Source organism: Lepisosteus oculatus, chromosome 9, assembly GCF_040954835.1.
Source record: "Lepisosteus oculatus isolate fLepOcu1 chromosome 9, fLepOcu1.hap2, whole genome shotgun sequence".
NCBI classification, from domain to species: domain Eukaryota; kingdom Metazoa; phylum Chordata; class Actinopteri; order Semionotiformes; family Lepisosteidae; genus Lepisosteus; species Lepisosteus oculatus.
Window position 1 is genome coordinate 46,529,321 of NC_090704.1, and position 25,711 is coordinate 46,555,031.

General features: G+C 51.4%; 1 protein-coding gene across 4 annotated transcripts; it reads left to right on the plus strand.

The window, feature by feature from the left end:
• Nucleotides 1–404: 404 nt before the first annotated feature.
• On the plus strand, nt 405–25,488 carry ern1 (endoplasmic reticulum to nucleus signaling 1). 4 transcript variants are annotated; one of them, XM_015356538.2, is made up of 22 exons: nt 405–667; nt 8,520–8,640; nt 10,367–10,400; nt 10,895–10,967; nt 11,375–11,447; nt 12,420–12,542; nt 12,983–13,084; nt 14,064–14,325; nt 14,939–15,017; nt 16,335–16,503; nt 16,962–17,077; nt 17,694–17,882; nt 18,759–19,017; nt 19,390–19,480; nt 20,224–20,413; nt 21,256–21,355; nt 21,469–21,668; nt 22,385–22,532; nt 22,829–22,956; nt 23,163–23,286; nt 23,374–23,441; nt 23,695–25,488. In XM_015356538.2, the coding sequence occupies exons 1-22, from the start codon at nt 590–592 to the stop codon at nt 23,902–23,904; spliced, it is 2,937 nt and encodes a 978-aa protein (XP_015212024.2). In that variant the 5' UTR covers nt 405–589; the 3' UTR covers nt 23,905–25,488. The 4 variants fall into 4 exon arrangements, with proteins under 4 accessions (XP_015212024.2, XP_015212025.2, XP_015212027.2 ...); XM_015356539.2 differs by having other exon boundaries at nt 23,698–25,488; XM_015356541.2 differs by lacking the exon at nt 405–667 and adding an exon at nt 690–973.
• The last annotated feature ends 223 nt before the right edge of the window (nt 25,489–25,711 follow it).

Consider the following 25,711-nt stretch of genomic DNA (forward strand, 5'->3'; position numbering starts at 1 on the left):
ATGGAGTGAAACGGAAAGACGTAAAACAAAAAGATTGCACATCTCATTTTCTCCCCCCTGCCCTCTGGTTAGCGTTATAGGAGCATGAAGGCACGAACCTGCAGACTCAGAGAGAGTTTCTTCCCACAAGCTGTCAGATGACTGAACTCTACTCCTACCACTGACTCACACTCATGTGTTTTAAGTTGTATGTTATTTAACCTGTTGTTGTTGTTGCTGCTGTTCTGTGTTTAGGTTTTTGGTGATTCCTTTAATGTCTGTGTATTGGAGCAAACATGCAAATAAGCAGCATTTCATTGCTATGAACTGAACTGAACGTCGAGACAGCAGCCCCATGCGAGGGGCGATCTTTAGCCACACCCCCTGGTGGCGTCGACAGTGACGTCACGCCCGGGGTGTACCACAAGGAGAGGGGGAGGGGGGGGCACAGGAAGAGTCGGAGTACGAGACGCTAATGGAGGAGACTGTTTATCCACGGCGGGCTCGTCGGCACCGTCTCTGCTAGCGCTGCGCTTCCCCAACGGTTCCGCCGGCCGGCTGACTGTGTGAAAGCGAGCGCCCCGGCTGTTGTTGTTTTTCTTCGGGAAGGATGGGCCGCAGGCAGTGCGGGAGCCCGGCTCTGCTGTGCTGTGTTGTCATGTTGCTGTGCGGGGTCCTCCGGCAGGCGGTGAGTACCGGCCCGGCCCGGCTGCCGGTGCTGTCCGGGGCGGGGAGGCCGCGGGCGGTTCGGTTCGGAGGAGCCCGGAGCGCAGCCGGCGCTGCTGCCGAGACCCGGGTCCGGGAGGCTCTCCCGGCCCGGGGGGGACAGCCCGGCGCTCCGGGACTTCATACTTCTCCAGATTCACAGGCTGTGGAGACGAAGCGTGGATGCAGGTCGTCGTGGAGCTGGGAGCAGGAATGAGTTCGTCTCCAGTTGTTTGGGTGGGAGGGAGAGACGGGAGTGCGGTGGTCAAAGACGTGACTTTGATACAGTGTAAGCGCGACTGGAGTTCACTTTGTTTCGCGTGAGGTTCCTTCTGCTTGCTTCGAAATAAACTTTTCGAAGGATTTCAGTCTGTGGCTGTGCGCAGGGATCGCAGCCGGCGCTCTGCTGGTACTAGTTGCCCCCTTCTGTACTGTCGGACTCAGAGTCTCGGGTTTTGCAACCCGGACTCCTTTCAGGAATCTATTGTGAAACCTGACACCCCCGGCTGGGCTGTGGGGTCGATAGGCTGAGGATCACTCTAGGTGAAGTCTAGGTGAAGGGCCAGTGCCAGCGCTGTCGTTTTTCCCACACATGCCTGCGTGTTATGGTACCATATGGTACGGACGCACAAGCAACAGGCTCTGCAGGAGCTAAGACTGACCGCCGGTCTTGTGCTTTTATCGGAGTATTGACAGTGCCAATACACACCCGGACCCACCAGGTCCAGCCGGTCCGTTCATCGGTACCGGCGCACTGGAAACGTGTCGTGCTGTTGCACACCTTAGTGTTCAAGTCTGGTGTTTTTTTGTCCTTCAGAGCCCATGTTAGAAACAAGGTCAAGGTCCCTTTTCTGGCTGAAACTGTATAATTGATGCCTTTATTTTGTCAAGATTAGATTTCTGCGACTCCGTACTGGGCAGTCTGTCTGCTAGGCAGGTTTGTGTTTGTCCAGACGTCTGTGGTCCAGTGATCCATGCTTGGTAAACACACTCTGCTCCTCCATGAGACTCCTGCCCTTTATAAGTGGCACTGAATTCTGTTGATTATAATATTCCCCTGCACATGTGTTACTGTCAAGCTGCATCTTGTCTTAAGGTCTTATTACATGAGTGTAGTTCAGCTCTTAATCTGAGATCTGCTGATTCAAGCCTTCTCAACCTGCTAAAGAACAGGCTTCACAGAGTGAGCACAGTGTCTTGTCACCCTGCTGAAGACCCGGCTCCACACAGTGGGCACAGTGTCTTGTCACCCTGCTGAAGACCCGGCTCCACACAGTGGGCACAGTGTCTTGTCACCCTGCTGAAGACCAGGCTCCACACAGTGGGCACAGTGTCTTCTCACCCTGCTGAAGACCAGGCTCCACACAGTGGGCACAGTGTCTTGTCACCCTGCTGAAGACCCGGCTCCACACAGTGGGCACAGTGTCTTGTCACCCTGCTGAAGACCCGGCTCCACACAGTGGGCACAGTGTCTTGTCACCCTGCTGAAGACCAGGCTCTACAGAGTGGGCACAATGTCTTGTCACCCTGCTGAAGACCAGGCTCCACACAGTGGGTACAGTGTCTTGTCACCCTGCTGAAGACCAGGCTCCACACAGTGGGCACAGTGTCTTGTCATCCTGCCGAAGACCAGGCTCCACACAGTGGGCACAATGTCTTGTCACCCTGCTGAAGACCAGGCTCCACAGAGTGGGCACAGTGTCTTCTCACCCTGCTGAAGACCCGGCTCCACACAGTGGGCACAGTGTCTTCTCACCCTGCTGAAGACCAGGCGCCTTCTCAACCTTATTTATTTTGTTTAGAATAAGGGGATTGGCATATTTCCACCAATGGATGAAGATGTACTATGTACATCACAACGCCAACGTTTTGCCAGTACTGTTCTGTTGATACTGTAACAATTCAGAAAGCGTGTAAGAACATACATACAGCCCTTTTCATTACAGCTCAGTCCTTAAGCTCACGTATGTGTAAACCTGATTGGTAAACAATGTACCACAACATATTGCGCAGTGTAAGGATCACTCTGTGGGCACTGAGTTTCTGGGGGGACCCAATGGAGACCCCCTGGTTCAGAGCAGGGGCTGGGAGTTCCCCCTGGTTTCTGAAGAACAGCCACTGACTCGAGGCACATTTTCCAGAGAGCGCTGACGGTTTTCCTTGTTTGTACTTTCTGTTTTTGCTTCACTGGCCCCTTTGGCAGGAAACAGTTTCACCTAAGTGAGGGCCTGTTTGATGTTTGGGTCCATTTTTAATTTGTTTTCGGGTAACACATGTAAAGAAACAATTATATTAAGGATTATTAATGTTATTTTAACAACAGCAGTATTTAACATGGTATTTTACTCCTGTGTTCAGGCGGTGACTTTCACTTCATAATTCCTGGTATGTTATGAAGGACACAAAAGCATAGATAAGGACAGTGGTGTTAGTGCAGTAATATCACTTCAGTTTTTACGAGCTGTCTCCCATCAGTCACGGATCACAAACCCTCTTGCGTGTCATAGCAAGAACTTCTGGCCCAGAGCCAGCTCGCCGTTAAGAGCCCGGTCTGCAACCTGTGATTGGCCGGTGGATCAGCGTTTTATATTGAATACACGCGTTAAGTAAGGGCTCGAGCGTTTAAAATCTGGTTAAATAGGGAGGCACGTCTTTACGGGGAGGGTTGTGGGAGGCTGAAACGAGCCAAGTCATGCGTGAAAGAGACGGGTAGATGGGTTCAGACCTGCGCTCTCCGTCTGGGCCCACGCTCGGCTGCTGTCGGCTCTGCCTCGTCTGCTGAAGGCTCACCAGGCACAGGCCGCGGCTCTGCCTGAGCACATGGCCTGGCTGCCTTGCTTTGGCAGCACATGTACTAAAATTACACTTCCTGCTGCCTCCAGCCGCTGTTGTGAAACCCGTGCAGGCGGCTGGGGGCCTCTGGCCATGTGGAGCTCCTGAGCTGGAGTGTGTGGCTCCCTGTTTATTTACAGAGGGAACTGGGGGGGGGTGTCCTGCTGCTCCCAGGAGAAACTGTAAACAGTGTTCAGGTCCTTACTTAATGCAAACAGGCAGCAATTTGAGGAGGAGGTAATCTCTAAATGTGGCTACTCCCTCCTGGTGTTTGTCCAGCCCGCCCACGGCTGCTGAGCGTCACCCTGCAAAACAAGCCCTTTATGGAGGCTTAACTACAGTTAACCCGAGAAGACTCCATCTTTAAACCCGCCTTGCAGTGGAACTGCTCCTCCTGATCAGTCACGTTGGTGAGCTGTGTTTTACTAAGAAGCAAAACGTGTATTGCCCGTCAGTAACAAATGTTATTCCTGCAGTGATTTTAAGTATCAAAACATTGTCTGTGTAAAGATGATTTTTTTAGAACAACATTTATAGAAAAGTCAACAGCATTGTTTCCCCAATAATCTGACCGATTAGCCCCGAGGGCTGTGCGGTCATGTTTATTGCTTGTGTGTGCTGATGGTCTTCCTAGCTGGTTTTGTTCACAGCAACTGTGCATTGAGGCAGTTTGCGGCGCATGAGTTTTTCTAAAACAACTTCCTCGTTCATGTCAGGAAGAAGCCTGTTTTGAGGAAGGCAGGTTTTTTTTTTGGCAAAGTGTCTCATGCTTCGAACCTTGACGCAGTAAAGCAGTTATGTTACCTTCACTGATGCATATCTTCACACTCACCCTATCTCTGCTGAAAAAGAGGAGCTTTACAAAGAAGAAATAGGTTTCTATTTGGGGGGGGGGGGAGGTGTGTGCAGAACGAAACTGGGCAAACAGACGAACGGGGTTTCAGAGCTATTTCTGAGGCTGTGCTTAGTTCCATCTGGAGAGGGTTTTTGTTCCTGAAACTGGCAGGTACTGCCAGCTGTGATGCTCTAAGTCTTGTTTACCCTGTGTTTCACAGTGGCGTACAGTGAGGTCTTTCACCGCAGTGACAGATCGAGTGAGGCAGCCCAGGGATTAGACAGAAGGCCCGGTGAATGCTCCGGGTCTGTCCCAACACGCTGGGTGTTCCCCTGAGTCAGTCAGCTGAACGTCTCCTTGCTCCTGAACCTGTTGTGACCCTTAAACTCTATGGGAGTCCCTGACACTGGCTTTCAGGTGCCTGCGGTGTAGCTATGAACAGACCTGGTCACTGCCTTGTCTTTGTAGAGGAATTTTAAATGCAGAATCGAAAGCCGTCTGGTTCAGGTTCTGGTGAAATGACATACTTCTGAAAATTTCTTTCCCCTCTTTTTTGACGCACCTGGTTAAAACAGAACTTGAAACCCGTTTGCTTTTGTCTTCTCCTAAGTACTTTTTTTTTGTTAGCACTCCTGTCTGACACTGTGCTAATCTCATTCTCTTAAGCTCTTCAATACAAAAGGCTTAGTGTTCAAGATGTTTGCAGACATGCGGTTAAAATATATATGGGCTGCAACAGTGGCGTCTATTTGCTTTGTGAAGACAAAGTGGGGCTCTGAATGTCGCACACAGCGTAGCATTGTAATGGCACAGAAGTAGGTCCGTTTTGTTCTCAACTTGCTCTTCATGAGCCACACAGACAGGGAGAGAAGCCTGGGGTCAGAGCTCAGGGTCAGCCATTTAAGGAGCAGCTGGGGTGAAGGGCCTTTCTCAGGTGCCCAACGGAGTCGGATTCCTCTGCCGGCCACAGGATTTGAACCGGCAACCTTCCAGCCACGGCCGCAGATCCTTACCCACAGAGCCACTGCACTGCACTTAATTGGATTAACTATAGTGGGTTCATTATACGCACGTCATTGCCAAGGAGCAGAAGAGAAGAAGGATGCACTGCAGAGTGGGAAGCAAATAGTTATGTTTCATTTCATAACTAATTAGCCCACACTTACAGATGTTTTGCTGTAAAGACCCAGTGTATTCTTGTGGTGTTCGGTGTACAGTAGTGTGTTTTGTTCTTAACTCAAGTGTAAATCTGACATTAAGAGGCTCGCTTAGCAGAAGTGTTATTTAAACCATTTGCTCAGCTCAACATAGCGATAGGGGGAAATCCTGTGTACCTATGGCTGTCACGAGAGGCTAACTTCGCTATCATGAAAATGCAGAGATAAGATTATATTAATAGCTTTTCATTTATTCACTGCAGTAGCACAAAGTGCCCTTATGGGAAACAGCATTTTACAAACGATTCACTTATTTTCTACCCATTTCAGTTTGATTGCTGTACATCAGATGAATATTTATTCATTTAAATGCATAACTGAATAAATATTTGGCCAATGTAAAATGAGTCCTTGCAGATCAGATTCAGCTTGAGGTTTTCTGTGTTTAATACTGTGAGCCTCTCCAGCTGTCTAGTAAAACAGACAAGAACCTGACAATTGTGGGACAAGGGTGGCTCCACTTTAGTTTGTGTCTTTGAATTGCTAATTGCTGCTGGCTGACAGGCGACAGCACTTACTTTTGAACCTGTTGGGCCTGCATTTCACTCTTCCAGTAACCTCATTCATCCTGCAGAATGTCTTGGCACTCTTACTTATTTCCACCGCATGTTGTGCAAGAGATCTGCAGACAGATATTTCAGAATATCATACCATAGCACTACAGTTGGCGCTTAAAATCTTATCGGTTTGTAAAACATGTCTAACATGCAGGATGCCATTTGATTCTTTTATCCTAATTAGGGGAAAGAGAGATTAGAAGAAGAGCTCTAATCGCAATTTAAAGGCAGGCATTGTGCAAGATTAAATACCAAAAGCTGTAAACTTTTAGGTGATATCTGTAAACTGCTAATTTAATGCATTTGTTGTTGTGGTTTGCAAGGGTTAATGATAAGATGCCAATTTTAGCATTGTTATAGAGCTCAAACTGTTTAAGGTACAATGAAAGTGTACTGCGGAAGTCTGCAGAAGACTGTACAGATATCGGAGATGAAGTGGGAATTTCTTCAGCTGTGTGTATTGACGGGAGCGATGCAGGTGTTGCTGGGAGTTTGTGTTCGCTGAAAAAGAACAATAACAGCCAAAATGAACAGCCCTTGAGCACACAAACACCACCACTGGACTCCAGCTTGTCCACTGCAGCTTTAAAACCTAGGCAGTATGAGGTGCGTCTTATTTTGCTTTGGGAAATGTTCTGACGCATGTTTTTGCATGGTAGTGCAGTGTTCTGATGGCCTTAATAGATCCTCAAGGATTTGTGTGTGGGTTGCAAGGTGTGTTCAGCAGCTTGCCGTCCTCGAGTCGGCGCATGTTTTCACGAGAGCCTTCCATGTGATTTTCCTTGTTTTGTGTGTGACCATGGCGAAGCGTTAGTCACTGTACTCCTGTGTTGCCCAATTTATTATTGTTAATGCATTAGTATTGCTGCTAATTAGGCCGGAAGCTTTTAAGCTAAGTGACTTTTGTCCCCATTTATATAGCTGGAAGAGGTGTTAGTGGGGCCAGTAGGGGGTGCTCACCCTGCGGTCTGTGTGGGTCCTAATACCCCAGTATAGTGACGGGGACACTCTACTGTAAACAGGTGCCTTCCTTCGGATGAGACGTAAAACCGAGGTCCTGACTCTCTGTGGTCATTAAAAATCCCAGGGCGTTTCTCGAAAAGAGTAGGGGTGTAACCCCGGCGTCCTGGCCAAATTCCCCCCTGGCCCTTACCAGTCATGGCCTCCTAATAACCCCCCTCTATGAACTGGCTCCATCACTCTGCTCTCCTCCCCACTGAGAGCTGGTGTGTGGTGAGTGTTCTGGCGCACTATGGCTGCCGTTGCATCATCCAGGTGGGGCTGCACACTGGTGGTGGTGGAGAAGGATCCCCATTACCTGTAAAGTGCTTTGAGTGGAGTGTCCAGAAAAGCGCTATATAAGTGTGAGTAATTATTATTATTATTATACTGGTAGGTTAATTGGCCTCTGGAAAAACTGGCCCTGGTGCGAGCATGTGCATGTTTGTGTCCATCCATCCTGCGATGGACTGGCGTCCCACTCAGGGCATGTCCTGCCCGGTGCTTAATGGGACAGGCTCCGGCTCCCCTACAACCTTGGACTGGAAGAAGTGGTTAGAGAAGGGCTGGGTGGGTCGAAGTGTTAGTTCGCACGAGCAGAGCCTGGAATCGTCAGGGGGGTGTCGTGCTGGCACGTACTGGGCTTGCCTTCTGGTGCCCCGCAGGTCCTGTGATGTGAGGGGCTGGGGTGGGGGCTGAGCTGTATTTGTTGGCCTCTGCCATGGACACTGTGTGCCAGCTGGTCCTTTCCTGCTCTGGGGAGATCCGCACAGCCCTGGTACTTCTTCAATGACTCTTTATCACCCAGAACTGCGCCACCTGCGTGTAAACCCGAAGAGCTGTGCTGCTTGACATGTTGTAGTCCTGTGTATGCTGTGCAGGAAATGCCAAAAATCGTATTTTGCTTCTGTACCAGTGCATCGTCCTTCGTTCAAATACATGCATTGTACCACATGGCCCCATTCATAAACGGAGCTCCTTAAGGACTGTTTGCAGAACAGCTCTGTTAAAGGCTCTTTGCTGATGAATGTGTTAGCTGTTCCTAGAGCAAATAAGATTAAAATAACAACCAGGATTTGTCAACAGTCTGGGTGAAGCCTCACCTTCCAGGTGATTTTCTCTCTCTCTCTCCCTCTGCAGCTCTGGGACCGCTCAGCTGTAGGTGTTTCATTAAAAATGGCACAAAAACAGTAAATGAGATTTCACAAGTTTGCATGGCTGTGAGCTACCATTTCAAAACCATACCAGCAGAGAGGATTTCTCTTAATATTATTCCTGATAGTAACAGCTTTTGAGTTTTATTCTTTTCCCTGACAGAAGTCATGACCCGGCGAATGGAGCTGGGGTCTTTCTCCGGGCTCCTGTAATTTGTGATGTGTGATTCCTGCCTTGCAGGGATCCAGTGGCGCCAACACCGTCCTGATGCCTGAAACCCTGCTCTTTGTGTCCACACTCGATGGGAATCTGCACGCGGTCAGCAGGAGGTCGGGAGCTATCAAGTGGACCCTGAAGGAAGGTATGGGAGATGGAAACTCCTTGACATCGTGCAGCTGCAGGGTTTTCCAGGGAATGTCGGTTGCAGGGAAAAGCTGGGCACTTTGGTTGGATGCTCTGTAGGGAGTCTTATTTGACTACAAGGCAGTCAGATAAGGCACTGATACTGCTGCCTGGAAGAGTGTAAATTAGGACGTGCAGCACTCCTCTTTGTCGTTCTCTTTAAAACCACAGAGAAATGTAAGATGGTGCAAGATAACGTCAGCATCAAAACATGTGGGTTCACCTACTGCTGGCGTGGGGTTTGGTGCTAGATCTTCCTGTGCTGTGTCGCTCTGCTGCTGCTCCACACCGGGGGCAATGCCGATGCCTTATCCTTGTCAATTATTAACCCACAGGGAGCCGGCAGCAGGAATAGCCGGGAGTCAAGGACTAGTGCAGCTGGGGGGGGAGTGTGGGTGCGTCACCTGGCAATGACATCACGGACATTTCCAGCAGCAAAACAGGGGGGGCCGGGCACACACCAGCCAGGTGGAGCAGACCATTACATTGCGATGTGCTGGATCGGTCTCAAACCCCCAGCAGGCACCCAGAACTGCTAACTGAGACATGGCCCAAGTTTAGCAGAGGGCGGGCTTGCGCGGAAATCCGAGAAGCTGCGTTTGTATGAGAACGTGAAATGTTGTCGTGACCCTAATGGTGTCTGTCGCTCGTCCTGCGCGCACCCGAGCTCGGAGCAGCCGTTTGCATAAAGCAGTTGGGCACGCCAGACAGACTGGTTTCGTCGCATATCTGTCCCGCCTCTGTCACTTCATTCATGCTGGGGAGGTTGGGTAACGTCTCTCTTGTAGCACACTGTGTTCCTGCCCTGTTTCCAGGACCTGCAGCGCACCTGCCAGCAGACTGTCCTCTGCAAGGCCTCTGCAGCTTTTATCAGTTCCCGTTAGTGTGACCCCAGCTCTCGGCTGTTGACTTTCCAGGAATGTGCGCTGTATAGTGAAGGAGCATTACTGCCCCTGTTCCTTATCGCTTTTCCCCCTTTTTCCCAAACTGTGTTTGCAGACCAGGAGTTCACACTGAATTCAGCAAAGTCTCTCCTTGCATCGGGGGTTAGGGGAAGGGGTCCAACGAAAGGGGCCTTTTTTTAGCGTTTCTTCATGCAGGCTTTTTTGGATAATATAAGATCACTTTATTGGCCATATACAATTTCTTGCAATAGGAATTTGTCTTTTCGCATACCCCAGCTTGCTCTCCGTGAGACACGCAGACAGGGAGAGAAGCTTGGGGTCAGAGCGCAGGTCAGCCATTTATACGGCACCCCTGGAGCAGATGGGGTTCAGGGCCTTGCTAAGGGGCCCAACAGAGTAGGATTCCTCTGCCAGCCGCGGGATACAAACCGTGAACCTTCCAGCCACAGGCGCAGATCCTTAGCCACAGAGCCACCGCTCTGCCCCAAACTGGCCGCCTTCCAACACACCGTTCTGGGAATCGTCCTCTGCCGTCGATTCGGCAGTGGCTGCCATATGCCATAATATGACTTTACTATACAATACAATGACTATACAAGCGGCGCTTGCAAGTCTACAGTCTATAAAATGGCTTAAGAACGCGGTGTTCGTTCCTAGAGGGGTTGTTGGACGCCGGACATTTTCCTTCTCAGGGCACTAGTTGCGAGTCATGCTTGTGTCTGATTTACCATGGCGAGGGTACTGATGCTCTTCCTCCTTTCCTCTTCCTCCATCTTGCAGATCCTGTGCTTCAAGTTCCAACACATGTGGCAGAGTGAGTTTCTCCACATTTTTTTATTATTTTGAACGAACACTGTTGAGGTGTGTCAGCTCTCTCATGAAGGTCCTGCTATTGTAACAGCCGGCTTGTATGTTTTTTTTTGTGAGAGATGTGTTGATTGTAGTGCCAGTTCTCCCACCCAGGAGATATTTGCTCTAATCCCCAAGCCCTGCCTGCCTGTGGCTGTACAAACACAGCAGATAGACACCCTCCCCACACACCCTGGCTCCCCTCTTTCTCCTCCAGTTCCAGGAGGATCACCTCCGCGACTCCCTTGCATGCTGGCAGGAAGCCGGTGCGGTAAACTGGCTCGCTGATCGGGCTCCAGAAAGCTCTTCAGGACCCGTCTGTTTCTCGCTGTTTCAGACACCCAGCATCTGCCTCCCACTTTCAGCCACACGGCTCCCCGTGCTGCCCTCCACTGAAACCTGCACATGTCGGTGAAAGAATCGGGCTAACAGAGGTTCTTTTTGTTGTTGTTCCTGCAGGCCAGCGTTCCTGCCGGACCCCAACGACGGCAGCTTGTACTCTCTGGGGGGCAAGAACAGTGAGGGGCTGACGGTGAGGGCAGTGTTCGGAGCGACCGTCCAGTAAAGAGCTAGCTCCAGATCGCCAGCTCCAAAGCAAGAGTTGCTGTAGCTTAGGAAGACTGTTGAAGACGGGGGGAGGGGAGTTAGGCTTTGTCGCCCATCAGCATTTGTGCAGCAAGGAAGGAAACTTCCAGCAATTATGCCAAACGTTACTGCCTGAAGCAAAGTGGCTTTCTGTTCAACGTCAACATGAAAAACTTGTATAGTCCTGAATACATGTCCTGTAACTGAAACATGATGTGTGTATCGAATGACGTTCAGCTGAAGGAGAGGTGATCATGCCTCGTCTAGCTGCACACGATGCGTTACATGTCGGGCATCGTGTTTGTAGGACATCTTCAGTGCCCGTTTTCAAGAGCTGTCTTTCCCGTGTTGCAGAAACTGCCTTTCACGATCCCTGAATTGGTGCAAGCTTCGCCCTGCCGCAGCTCGGATGGGATTCTCTACATGGGTAGGGTCCGCACGACCGCTGTCCCGTGCACGGGAGTTGACACTGAGTCGCTAGCGCATTGCTGGGATCCTGGCATCGCGGCGTTAAATTTTATTTTGAGAATGGTAAACTGAATCGCACGTTTGGGGGAGGAGGTGATGAACGGAGCCCTTCCAGGTTCTGTCTGTGACAATCCGCCCCACGCACTGGACTGTCGGGGGCTCAAAGCTGTGAATTGCGTTCATTCTGTAGAGGCTGTGAAAGACATGGCTGCCGAAAATCTCTGGTGATTTTTTTTGTTGAAAATTTGTGCTTGCAAGGAAAATTATTTCCTCTAAAGCAAAAAAGAAAAGGCTCGAGAGAGCCCTTGCAGAGGGGCGCGGTGCAGAGCCCTCCTTGTTAGCTGTCGGCTCTGCCCTTCCTTGGGATAAGGGTCCCTTTGTTCCTGCGCTAACATGACACCGCTGGGAAGAGCCGGGACACAATGGTCCAGCTGTGAGCGCCTGTGCAGCAGGGTACCTGGTTAGGCCTGAGGTGAATCCCCGGTACAGATCGGCTTCGCGTCCGGAGATTAACGAGCAAGGAAGCAATGGACTTTAGTTCGTGCATGTGCCTGTGAGAAGGAGACAGGATTTGCGAGGGGTGAAATGGCCTGGACAGGCGTTAATTACAAGCCAGTGTTGTGTGTGTTTAAATGGACTGCTTTTGGGATCTGTTCTGTAAAATGGTCTTGCTCCTGGTGCTGCTTTGTTGGTCCGTCGCAGGCGTGAGCAGTAATGTTAAGGGTTCAGAGCTGGGGCTTGATCCCAAACTCAATCAGATCTCCTCTCCTGCCAGTCATCAAGATGCAGTGAACGCTACCTTCCCAAACGTAGGACTTGGCATACATGGGGAATCCGCAAACTTTGTTTAAATGCAACTTGTGATAAGACCTTGTACATGTGTGTAATTCTCCAGGTAACATGTTAATGCCCTGTGTGTGTCATTGTCCAGGTAAGAAGCAGGACCTGTGGTACGTAGTTGATATGCTGACTGGAGAGAAGCAGCAGACCCTGACCTCCTCCTTCGCCGAGACCCTCTGTCCCTCCTCCTCTCTGCTCTACCTGGGCCGCACAGGTAACCCCCCCCCGGTCTGCCGGGGCGCTGCAGCGTAGAAAACGGAGTCTCATCTGGTTCATCTGCAAAAAGGGCTTTCCCCTTCAGCATGTACAGCTAAGAATTTTTTTTAAAAAAACATGGTCCAAGTGAGAAATCAAATTGTTGTGAATAGCTTGACATCCCTGCATATCAAAATTCAAATGAAGGAAAATGTCAGTGATTCCCCCCTGTGATAATGGATTTAGCTCACACCTGAGCTAGCAATGAGTAAGTAGGAATTAACTGGTTTTCACAATCGCTGTTATCCTGCTGGTGTTTTTTCCAAACCAGCTATGAATAGCACTGATCTGGAATGAGAAAGCTGTTCTGACTAACCTGCCGTCCTTGGGTTTCAACGTCTTCAAGCTGCACGCCTGATGGAAATGGGTGTAACACAGCTGTGCAATTCTGTCCCTTAGAGTACACCATCACCATGTACGACACCAAGAGCCGCGAGCTGCGCTGGAACGCCACGTACTTTGACTATGCCTCTACGCTGCCCGATGAGGACACCAAGTACAGTAAGAGAGCACGCGTCGCCGCAAGTGTCGAGTGTTAAATCCTGATGAATATGCGCTCATGGGGCCCTTGTAAGAGACTGTGGTTTGTAGCTGCTGAGTCAGGGAGTGAGACGATTTCAGGTGAAGTAATCAGGTGAAAACTGCCGTTTCCAAAAGTTGAAAAACTGGCATCAAGATGACGCTGTCTGCAGTCCTGCACCTGGTCAGAGACTGGGCTCCTCTGTTCTCTTTTTTTGTTTCATCTGAGCTGCGAGTATCCACAGTTGGCTGTTTATATGGCTCTGCTGTCGTGTCATGGCGTTCTCCAGGACTGTGTCCTACACCCATTTTCTGGGCTCATGAAAACTTCCCTTCCAGCAGGCATATCACAGCTGGCAACCCACTGAAGCTCAGCAGGTGTGAGCTTGGCCAGTACCTGGATGGGAGACTCCTGGGAAAGCTAAGGTTGCTGCTGGAAGTGGTGTTAGTGGGGCCAGTAGGGTGCGCTCACCCTGCAGTCTGTGCTGGTCCTAATGCCCCAGTATAGTGACGGGGCACCGTCCCTCAAATGAGACGTAAAACTGAGGTCCTGACCCTCCATAGTCATTAAAAATCTCAACAAGAAATGCCTGGCCAAATTTCACATAGGCCTTTAGGAATCATGGCCTCCTAATAATCCCCATCTCTGAACTGGCTCCCTCACTCTGCTCTCCTCCCCACTGAGAGCTGGTGTGTGTGGAGTGGACTGTCGCAATCTGGCAGCTGTCACATCATCCAGGTGGGGCTGCACACTGGTGCTGGTGGAGGGGAGCCCCATTACCTGTAAAGTGCTTTGAGTGGAGGGTCCAGAAAAGCGCTATATAAGTGTGAGGAATTAGTATTATTCCCTTCCAAACCCTGCAGGACCCTGAGCCCCTGAAAGAATTCCTTTACAGTCCCCTTCCTAGGTGCGTGGTGTCTCGCCGTGTGGTCGTAACTCGCGCGCTGTCTGTCTCCGCAGAGATGGCTCACTTCGTGTCCAACGGGGACGGGCTGGTGGTGACGGTGGACAGCGAGTCCGGGGACGTGCTCTGGATGCAGAACTACAACTCGCCGGTGGTGGCCGTGTACATCTGGCAGCGGGAGGGCCTGCGCAAGGTGCCGCACACCAACGTCGCCGTGGAGACGCTGCGCTACCTCACCTTCATGTCCGGCGAAGTGGGGCGCATCACCCAGTGGAAGTACCCCTTCCCCAAGGAGAACAAGCACAAGAACAAGCTGATGTAAGGGGGCCGGGGTGAAAACGCCCCGCCTGGCGCAGACCCACGGGCTTTCCCGCCGAATCCTGCAGCCTCTGGTGCCGGGGTTTGGGGTTTGATGTTCTGTCAAGACGCATAATCAGTACACCTCGTCAATCCAGCGTTAAGAAATGATCACGTTTTGCACCTTTCAATTACCGTGCCCGAGAGAACTCTACATCTGTGATTTTTTTTTTAACCCTTTCAGAAGAGGGATACAGATTCTAACGTATGTAGTGCATCTGTACCTTTTTGTGCAAGTTTTGTTTGTTTTTTTTCTTGTGAAGAGTCCATTTGGGGCCCCACCTCTCAAATGCCTGAGCCGTTTTAGTTTTTATTTTGTTCTCTTTGTTTACTAGGCCAGACATGTCGGACCGCAGGTGAAAAATAAATTGACAGAGCTATGTTTTCGCCGTTTTCTTCCTCTTTGCACGCTCTGCAGAATGAAAGAGAATCCTTGATGTGAAAGGTTGTCTGAGGACAGGCTGGGGGCTGGAATGTGCTGACACACCGGCCTACGGGCTGATTGTTCTGGCTGTGGTTTTCCTGTGTTGATTTCGCTGACTGACTTGATTCGTCTGGGGCTGTTATTTTTTAGGGCGACGCTTTACGTGGGCAAGTATTCCACCAGCCTGTATGCCTCCCCTTCGCTGGTGCATGATGGAGTCACAGTGGTGGTGAGTGGGGCAGCCTGGGCGAGGGACTGTGGCCGGGGGGTGTGGTTGGGGGTGTGGCCAGGGATTCACAGCCTCTGGCCTGTGTTATCAGAGCCCCTGTGAGAAACGAGGCAAACTAAATAATGCTGACTTTCATCCTGTTTTTTGTTTAAATCTACCAGACCACACATGTCAAAAGCTTGCTTTGAAACTAGTTTATTTCAGCAGTGGGCTTCCTGCTGTGGTCCACTCCTTCTCTTATGCTCTCACAAGATTTTAAAACGGGTAGATCTTATCTTTTGAAATTATTTTTTAAACTTAAAAAAAAAATTAAACCACAAAACCACCAAGGGAGCCAACAAGAACAGTTAAAACAGGCCACGTGCATATCTTATGGAGATGCTCAATGTACACAGTATTTTAGCTTTAAAAATCCAGAGTAAGAAAAAGGAAAAAAGGGTAGAAATGTTGTAGAATCTGAGTTACATATCAATAGCAGTGTCCCACGTTACCAAGTTAAGTACTTCATGTGCTGCATAAAGACCAGCAGGTGTTGGAAGTGTTTTGAACTAACAGTTGCTGATGTAAGTATTGGGTTGTATCTTCATTCCCAAGTGTGGTCAATACCGGCGGTGTCTCTGTGTGTGCAGTTTCAGTAACACTGAACTACTGAAGCACCGCTGTAGAATAGCTGATGGCGTAGCACATGTTTTCCTACATAAATATGGTCATTGTGAGCAAAGAGAGCACTGGCAGGCAGGAGAATTGGATCTTTTGTTATCTGTCAGCACACAAAACCGCAGCACCAGAGCGGTCAGGGCAGTGTCAGTCAGGCTGACCCGTGTTTGACACAGGAATTCCCTCCAGGTTATCAGCCTGATTCTCTGCGGTTCTGGGTCAATGGCTCTCTGTGGGACTTGAGAGAGAGGTCTCCTGCTGGGCTGTTCAAGGTCACCAATATTGTCAGCACATTAAAACTGATAAGCTAGTTAATAATGGTAGGCAAGTCTGTCACACTCAATATGCTTAAAATGCTTGAAGTAATTGTTTTGAATTGTCTCCCAATATTATGGCTTTTCATTCTGCTCCGTGTTCCCAAACCTGTTCGTTGCCACGAGACAAGACAAGTATATGCAGTGGGCTGGATGCAGGATTGTGTTTTTGTTTTTGATCAGTAAAGCTCAGTGCAGCAGTGCAGGTTTATAATTTTATGTTCCCTCCTTGGGAGTTGTGCTGCTCATAGCTCTCGGTAATCATCTCGCAGTCTGGGCTCGTGCAGCAGGCTGCAGCCTGCAGTGTCTTGGTGCAGCTGTAGCCGACAGATGTTTCTGCTTGCAGCCGAGGGGGAGTACTTTCCCCCTGCTGGAGGGTCCTGACAGCCCAAACGCGAGGATCGCAGAGGACAAGGAGTGCGTCATCACCCCAAGCACGGATGTGAAATTCTCTGCTGCCTCTCTGAAGGAGAAGAACAGGATCAACTTCATGAGAAACCATTTGCTGCTGATCGGTAATGAGAACACAGCCCCTAGCCCTGTGTTACTGGTGTCTCTATGCTGCCCCCTGGTGGATTGGTGCAGAACTGATAGTTTGGCTTGTCCAAGATGGTACAGATGTTAGTTCAGCTGCAGGAATAATTCGCTCTCCTCAAGTCATCAGCTAAATATCGTGTTGAGGGTTTCAGATTTAATTTCTTAATATGCAAGAACATTTTCTCCTGCAATATCCCACTAAAGTATCTGAGCTTATAAACATAAGTTTTTGCAGGATTTTCTGAAATTCTTTTAGTTAGAATATTTTCCTTAGAAAACACTACTGCTGTCCCAGAAAATAAATCAGTGTGAGGAAGGAGAGAATGAGACGAGCAGAATCAAAATGTTTTCGAAGTCTTGCCCCCCTGATCTCGCGCCAGCATGGGAAAGCTGCTTGTGTTGGGTGCTGAAGGCCTGTCCTGCCCTCCCACACCAGGTCACCATGAGACCCCCCCTGCCGCCCACACCACCATCCTGGAGAAGTTCCCGGACAGCCTCCCTCGTCACCCTGGCAACGTCATTCCGCCTGGCACGGAGAAGAACTTCGAGGAGGTGAGGGGCTCGGGGGAACTCGGGGTGCCAGTCTGTCGCACTGGTGACCAGTTTTCTGTACTCTGGAATGTTTATCAAAAAAAAAACAAAGACGCTGGTGGGGTAAATCGGGGGAAAACGCTCCAGGTGTGGGCGCTGTCTGTGTTCCTGGGTCCTTCAATAGCAATCGCTCAGGCGGTTTACGCTAAGAGCAGTTGGGGTGGGGAGTTGTGGCCCCCAAAGCTCCGGCTAGCCCTAAAAATCAGACCTGCTTACAAGACAAAAGGGGGGCACTGAGGTCTCTGCTTGTCCCAGCACATGAAGTAGACCCCGTATTCGGTTCTGGGGTGCAGTGGTGTCCATGGGGCTGCATGCAAGCTCCTCTGTTACTCTGCTGCAGAGTTTCCCTCTCATCGGGGACCCCCCTGCTTCCCCCCTCAATTTCTGCAAATCTTTTCCCCTGCTGGTGCGGTGAAGGAGGACAAATGTCATGTTTTCCACTAGACCGGCTCCTGTGCTGGCAGCTGGGAGCCCAGCCGAGGCTCTTCAGCTTCCTCGTGCGGGCAGCGGCGCAGACCTGCAGCCCTCTCCTCACTGGTGTGTGCGTGTGTGTGTGTGTGTGTGTGTGCGTGAGCAGCAGGTGCGCGACGTGGACGTGGAAGAGCCTGCCCCCAGGCCCCCGGTCACCTCTGTCCAGGAGACGTACGGCAGGCAGCCTGGCCGCCCCGAGGCCCCGGTGGACTCCATGCTGAAGGACATGGCCACCATCATCTTCAGCACCTTCCTCTTGGCTGGCTGGGTGGCCTTTGTCATCACCTACCCTAAGGTGCTGTTCGTAACTCTTTTTTTTTTTAACATGGCACTAATCTCAGTCTGTTTGCAGACCTGCCAGCGGCAGCAAAGGTATTAAAATAAGGTTAGTTAGAAATAGGTGATTTATGCCCATGAGTTTTGTTTTTTTTCTTAAGGCAGTTTGAGTATCTGCTACATAAGTAGTTATTGCTTGAATTGTCTGTCTGGCAGTTGTGTTTCATCCTCTCACAGGATGACAAATGCAGCAGGAGGCACTTCTTTACAGTGTTGCGGGGGTCTGGAACAAGCCATCCATCTTTATTGTAGGGGCCGACACCTAGACTGCTGTCAAGGAAAGGCTGGATGAGCTCAGGTCAATTAGATGCTCAGATCCTAAGAAAGGCTACAGAAGAGAGCAGGCCATTTCGCCCGTCAAGCCCCTTTGGTAGTAACGAGCCAATTATTCCCAGGATCTCATCCAGCTGCTTCTTGAAAGAACCCAGGGTACCGGCTTCAGCTGGCAACCAGATAAGCTAGATGGGCCCAATGACCTTCTCTCGTTTGTAGTCCTTCTCTCATCTTTTATCACTTAGAATTTTAAAGACTGTGCTCCAGCTAGATACTTTCCGTTCCATGTTGTTCTCCGGCTGATTTCTGTTTGGATGTGTGAATGATCTGCGATGGACTGGCGTCCTGTCCAGGGTGTACCCCGCCTCCCCGCCTTCCGCCTCCTGCTGCTGGGACAGGCTCCAGCTTCCCCGCAACCCTGACCTGGATAAAGTGTGTTGGTGGTTGTGTGAATATTGATGATCTGTGTGTGTGATAACTGATGATCTATGTGTGTGATTGCCAATGATCTGGGTGTGCGTGCATGTGTGATTACTGATGCTCCTGTGTGCATGTGCAACAGAGCTTCCAGAGGCAGCAGCAGCTGCAGCACCAGCAGTTCCAGAAGCAGCTGGAGGAGAAGATCGAGCTCCTGAAGAAGCAGCAGCCGCTGTTCCAGCCGCCGCCCGACCTGCCCCAGGACGCGGACTTCCTGGACGGGGCCCGGGCGCGAGGCGAGAGCTCCGGCAACAGCAGCCCCTGCGCCAGCCCCCGCGCCTCCAACCACTCCAACCTGTCCTCTGGCGAGATGGGCGGCTCCGCCACCGAGCGCGAGGAGGGAGGTGGGTCGCGCTTCCCGCCTGGCCCTCGGCCTCGGGCACCTCTGTCCTTCCGGGGCTCCTGCAGAGAGCAGCCTCTCTGACGGAGCTCTTGGGGCTCAGCCCCCGCGGCTGCTGAGGGAGTGGGGTCCCCCCTTTAGGCCGCAAAACTGCAAAGGAGCACATCGGGCTGTGAAAGATCTCTTTCACAAATAGGTCCACGCAGAAGCAGGCACGCTCTCTCGAAGCTTTCTCCCTCTACACTCATTTTAACGTTATGCACGCCAAGTGAATTTGCCGTTTGTAAGATTTGCATGGCTTGAGCCGAAGCAGAGCAGGGAGTGGGGTGTGTGACCAGTTTTGTTTTTCTGTTTTCCCCCCCCCCCTTCTCGTTAGACGAAGAATCGAATGTCGTCCGGGTGGGGAACATTACGTTTAATCCCAGAGACGTGCTGGGCCACGGGGCAGAGGGAACAGTCGTCTACAAGTAAGCATGACTCCGAGAGGCTAATTAGGAACAGAAGACGGTTCAAGCGAGCGGAGGCTACTCGGATTCAGCCCACCCCACTCATTGGTTACTGCGAGCTAATTGATGACCGGAGCTTTCTTGAAAAAAAGCTTCAACAGTATGAGTGGGCAGCTTGTTCCTCTCTCCCACTGTTAGGGGGTAAATTAGTGCCTCCTGTTTGTGGTTTTAAATCCACTTCCATGTTCTCCAGACAGGATTTTTGATTGTTGTCCGAGTGTTTGCCTTGTACATTTCTGACTTTTGTAGGGCATGGGGCTACAAGTCAACAAAGTTAAAGTTACAAAAAGGTTGGCTATTGCTCCTTTAAGACTCTCTCCTAGAGTCCATCTGCAGGATAAATAGACCTGTTTTTGGAACATGCCGATTGATGTGATGAGGTCCTGAAACCTCACAGCAGCTCAGTGCATTGTGCTGCAGGGCTGCAGAGCGAGTGACCCCTTTCCTCATAGTATCAGTTCAGGTGTTTTCAGTTCTTTTCTGGGCTCCATAGCTCCACTTGTCGCTTTAACCTGGTGCACAAGGTGAAGGCCTGGACCAGCACACCAGGTACCAGGCGTAGTTTTTAGTGGTGAGAAAGATTTGCCCAGTTCAGTTTTTAGGAATATCTGAATCAAATCTCCTGGCAGCTCTCCGTCTGTCGGTTAAGCCTCCAAGAGGAGGACAGGGAGCACTGAAGCACGTCTGTCCCGTGTCCCTCCCAGGGGCCGGTTCGATGACCGCGCGGTGGCGGTGAAGAGGATCCTGCCCGAGTGCTTCAGCTTCGCGGACAGGGAGGTGCAGCTGCTCCGGGAGTCCGACGAGCACCCCAACGTTATCCGCTACTTCTGCACGGAGAGGGACCGGCAGTTCCAGTACATCGCCCTCGAGCTGTGCGCTGCCACCCTGCAGGAGGTACCGGTAGCCCTGCGGCCCGCGTGTCCGGGGGGGTCTGTGCGGTGCCAGAAGGCCCGGTGTGGGACGCTGATGAAAATATCCCCACTTCCCCTAAAGGCCCCGGTTGACCAAAGTCCGTCAAGGATTTACAAGAGGCAAACATGAGGCATTGCTGGTTAAGGCAAACCTGTTCTGTTCTGCAGATGTTCGTATTTGGAACAGTGGGGCAGCTTTCCAAAAGGCTTCGGCACAATCGCACAATAATTCACACATTGTGTCTTGAAAAGAGTAGGGGTGTTACCCTGGTGTCCTGGCCAAAGTTACCATTGGTCTTGATTTACCAATCATGGCCTCCTAATAACCCCCCTCTCCGAACATGCTTCATCACTCTGCTCTCCTCCCCACTGAGAGCTGGTGTGTGGGGAGAGTAGTGGTGCATCATCCAGGTGGGGCTGCACACTGGTGCTGGTGGAGGGGATCCCCATTACCTGTAAAGCACTTTGAGTGGAGGGTCCAGAAAAGCGCTATATAAGTGTAAGGAATTAACTGTTATACACAATGTTGATTGCTTCATAACATACATGAAGCCTCAATTAGTTCATTTTCTGTAAATAATTGCTATTGATGAGAAGAATACCAATGAAACCCAGTGACACTGGCGTGAATGAATGAATTTATGAATGGCAGGCTGACGCTGTAATTACTGCCCAGGGCTGAATTAGTGTCTCATGAACGCTAAGGTGACTCCACTAAATCATTTCTGTTATTCAGCAGGGAAGGTGTGTGAACTCATTGGAGCTTTGTATCGGGGTTACCAGCAGCTCCCGAGAGTGACTTGTGTGTGTGTGTGTATTTCACAGTATGTGGAGCAGAAAGACTTCGACCGCCACAGCCTGGAGCCAGTGACACTGCTGCAGCAGACCATGTCCGGCCTGGCCCACCTGCACTCTCTCAGCATCGGTAAGGCGTGCTCGTCAGTCCTTGCACAGAGTCGACAAGCCTTCTTACTAGGTTGTCTCTGACACCCTTCCCGATTGATCCGCCTGTTCTCTGCCCCCTCCTCCCCTCCCCAGTGCACAGAGACCTGAAGCCGCACAACATCCTGGTTTCCATGCCCAACGCCCACGGGCGCGTCAAGGCCATGATCTCGGACTTCGGGCTGTGCAAGAAGCTGGCGGTGGGCAGGCACAGCTTCAGCCGCAGGTCGGGGGTGCCAGGCACAGAGGGATGGATCGCGCCTGAGCTGCTAAGCGAGGACAGCAAGGACAACCCGGTGAGTGTGGACAAGAGTCCCAGCAGCATCGGCTGTCTGCTGTCCGGTCTTCGGGGTCTCCAGAGCCTCGCTGCCGTTCCGCAGGCGCTGGGACCCCTGCGGGGCGCCGGGTATGTCAGAAAATCAAATCGAACAAGTGGCTGCGTGTGGTGGTTGAGAACGCTATGTGTTCTAGGGCACCGCTGGACAGGCAGCACTCTGATGGGCAGAAATGCTCCTGCAGACTCCTTGTGATGAGTGTTAACTTTTATTACTGGTTGGGGTAGGAAGACGTGCCTTCAGCTTCCATCTTTAAATGGAAATGGTGTGTCCCTCATGTCTGAACACCCGAGAACTCCAGTATTTTTTTTTTTTTAGTCGCTGGTCAGCTGTATCCAGCCCCTGAGTGTTTTATACAGCAGCACTTCTAGAGCCTGACAGTGCACAGCTCCAGATATTTGTTAGTGAGAGTCAGGCCACTAGGTGGAGCCACTAGAATTCATATGCAGGGAAAGTGTGCTTTAGTGAATCTGGAGGAATGTGCCTAGTTAGAGGTGATCTTTTTCCCTGCGCTCTGTGAAAACCAGCGTTGTGTCTTGAGGAAGGGTGTTGCGGAGTGTAGAACTGGTGCTTACGGGTTAAATAAGCAAGAATGTCCTTGTCCTGTCTGTACCCAGCGGGCGGCGGTGTTGTGTCTGAGCCTGTGCGCGACCCCCGCTGACTCTGTGCCTTTGCAGACGTGTGCCGTGGACATCTTCTCCGCCGGCTGCGTGTTCTACTATGTGGTGTCGGAAGGCAGCCACCCCTTTGGCAAGTCCCTGCAGCGGCAAGCCAACATCTCCCTGGGCGCCTGCAGCCTGGACTGGCTGCAGCCGGACAAGCACGGTGAGAGTGCGCGCGCTGCCCACGGGACCGCTGGGTTTTTTTCACGTGGCGTCGAGCCCTGTGCGGCACCACACCCCCTTCTGATGGCGACAGGAGGGGTGGTTTCACTTTCCAGTCTGCTGTAATTTAAAAGGTGTGCCGTACTGCAAGCAAATACTAGCAGAAAAAATATCCTGCAACGTGGCATTTCTTGAACAAGCCAAGCCACATTTTTACCCGGCTAGCTGCTTTTCAACTGGCGTGTCTCGGATGCTGCGAGGGCTGTGTTGTAGTAACTGCTCTCCACTCTGTTGCAGAAGACGCAGTTGCCTCTGACCTGATAGTCCAGATGATCAGCATGGAGCCACAGAAGAGGCCAATGGCCGAAAGTGTGTTGAAACACCCCTTCTTCTGGAACCTGGAGAAACAGCTGCAATTTTTCCAGGTGTCTAGCCCTGTTTATTTAGCCTGCTGGTCCTGATGTTGTGTGTGTGTGTGGGGGGCTCGTTTCGGTTTTGGAAACGCACCTCAGAGGCGGCGTGTAGGGAGCGTGTGTGTGTGGTCAGGCTTGGCTGGCCGGGGTGGAGCTGGGAAGCTGCACGCGGCCTCCTCTGTCCTGCGCTGAGGCAGTGCTGTGCCGTTCTCTCCCAGGACGTCAGCGACCGGATTGAAAAGGAGCCGCTGGATGGGCCGATAGTGAGGCAGCTGGAGAGGGGAGGCAGGAGCGTGGTGAGGGGCGACTGGAGGGAGCACATCACTGTCCCGCTGCAGACAGGTAGTGGCAAACCCAGCGATGAGTGATTTTCCTCCTTCCTGTTCCGGTTTTGCCACCGTTCTCTGATCACATGTGCTCGTTTTGTAGATCTCCGAAAATTCCGCTCGTACAAAGGGGGATCGGTGAGGGATCTCCTCCGTGCCATGAGGAATAAGGTGAGCGCTCGTGTGCGTCTCTGTTCGGCACGGCTTCAGCCTTCGGGTGGTGGTGGGGGGAGGGAGATATTCACACGCGTTGCACTTTTAAAAGTTCACGGCATGAAAATATCGTTGTCGGGGCTCATGAAAGGGTGTTTTAACATGTTCTTTACTCTGAAGTAAAGTGCTCCAGCGCAGGTACTGGGCTGACTGGAGTTCTACAAAAAGCCGCTTTGTTTCAGTCTGTGGTTTTGTGTGGCTTTGTCTCAAGCAGAAGCACCACTACAGGGAGCTGCCTGCGGACGTCCAGGAGACCCTGGGCTCCATCCCGGAGGCCTTCGTGTCGTACTTCACCTCCCGCTTCCCCCACCTGCTGCTGCACACCTACCTGGCCATGCGGACCTGTGCGCACGAGCGCCCCTTTCTGCCCTACTACCCCCCCCCGGGCCCGGCGGCACCGGCGCCACCCTGTGACCGCTGAGGGGCGGGGAGGGTTCGCCTGACCCCTCGCGATACATTCCAGGGCTGGCTCTCCCCCGGCGCGGCCCGCACACCAGACTCATGCCCCCCCCCCCGCCATCACCCAAGTGCCTTCAGCTCATGAGCAGCGCCGCTCTGGACTGGTCTGGACAGACCCGCCTGCTGGTTCTGGCTCTGCAGCAAGACTGGACCGGGCCTGCGGAGGTCTCGGGGAGAACACGGCAAAGCAAAGCGGAAGAACTGGAGGCCGGAGATTGCTTTTTTTTATCATATAAAGTACTGCACAGTCCAGATGGCCTCTTTATCGCCCCCAATGGGGGAAGGGAATCGCTTTGACCCAAATGCCGGTTTTCTCCATTTCGTACTGCGACCTGCCTCCTGCTCCCTGCTGTCCCTGGACGAGAACCCATCGCGATCTGCAGTGTTTCTCGGGGGGTCTGCTGTGTCGGATGTGGACAGTGCACCTTTGCACTAACGGAAATGCTGAGATGTTCAGATCTGAGTCATGTTCAATGTTCACGTTTGCCATCGGGTGTTCATCTTGCCATGATTTCCGTGCCCATCCTATGTTTGCATAGCAATCTCATTCGCTCCTTTCCAAGAATATTTTCACAGCTATTTGGGCCTGTAACCCTTAAGCCTGCAGGGGTTTGTGTCGTATGTCCAGTATACAGCAGACAGACCCCGGAGTCTGACGGTCGGGAAGCCTGATCTGCTTTCTCTGGCGTGGCCCCCCACCCATAGCGCAGTCATGTGCGTCTGCATGGGGCCGTGCCGGGAGACCCTGGGGGACACCTTCGGGTGCTGTGGACCGCGTCGAAGGCTGGGCAGGGGGTGACGGAGGCGTGGCCCGAGACCGCGGTGGAAATGAGCCGGTTTCTCCTTGGCGGCTTGCCTGGCAAGAGCGCCGCTTTCGTCCTGATCGACGCCAGGCTGGGGAGGAAAGCAGGGACTTTCCCCTGTCTCTTCCACGGATTCAGTCCCACTCGTCCCCTGCTCCACTGCAGCCTCCGGGTCTCCGGTGGAGACCTCCCCCCGTCCGCCCGAGCCGCGGGGTCTCCAGGATGCCCTCGCCCTCCCGTGCAGGGAGCAGAGCCGTGTGTGGACTCGAACTCGCGAGTACAGGAATCGCCGGGCGCCTGTAAACAGGGAGAGAGAGAGAGGAGGGCTCTGGAACCCGGTGGGTTTTGTCAGACTGGAGACAGATGCAATGTTGCAGCATTAAAATTAAAAAGCGTCGCTACACATATACAGTATGTATGTATTTTCATTCCTGATGCTAAAATCCGTACCAAATATTCCACTTCAGCAGACTGGGCAGGAGGAAAGGGCACCAGCCTAATGCATCTCTCCAGTGGTTTTATGCTAATTTGTTTTCTAAAAATTGTTTTTAATCACTGCTTTTGAAAAAGAACATGTAAGTTATTTATTTAAGGGGAAGCTAAAGAATATTTCATTCCCGCGGTCTTCTGTGTTTGTTTGTTTTTTTTGGAGCTAATTTATACTCTTTTTTTTTCTTATTGTCGGTCATCTGCAGGCCTGATGTTGAAATTGAGATGCCAAATAAACAATCAGTATATTCCAACGTGTGTAATCGAATTTTTCACGAGTTACTTCTAGATAAGCCGTTGCAAGTTGATTTTTTTTCCCCATCTAAGAAAACGTATCTTAAACTACCAATGTGGTATTTACTTTGTATTTTTTATCAAAATAGCCTGCCTGTGACTGATGGAGAGAACAGTAGTCGGCACTGTAAGAAAAGGCGTTGTTCAACTTTTTTCTGTAGTTGGGACATGGGCCAAAAAAAA

What these genes read in the sequence shown, in the direction of transcription:
- ern1 (XM_015356538.2), top strand. Translation starts at nt 590, where the DNA reads ATGGGCCGCAGGCAGTGCGGGAGCCCGGCTCTGCTGTGCTGTGTTGTC. An exon ending in AGAACAGTGAGGGGCTGACG is followed by an intron (nt 10,968 to 11,374) that starts GTGAGGGCAGTG and finishes CCCGTGTTGCAG; the next exon opens with AAACTGCCTTTCACGATCCC. An exon ending in GCTCTACCTGGGCCGCACAG is followed by an intron (nt 12,543 to 12,982) that starts GTAACCCCCCCC and finishes TCTGTCCCTTAG; the next exon opens with AGTACACCATCACCATGTAC.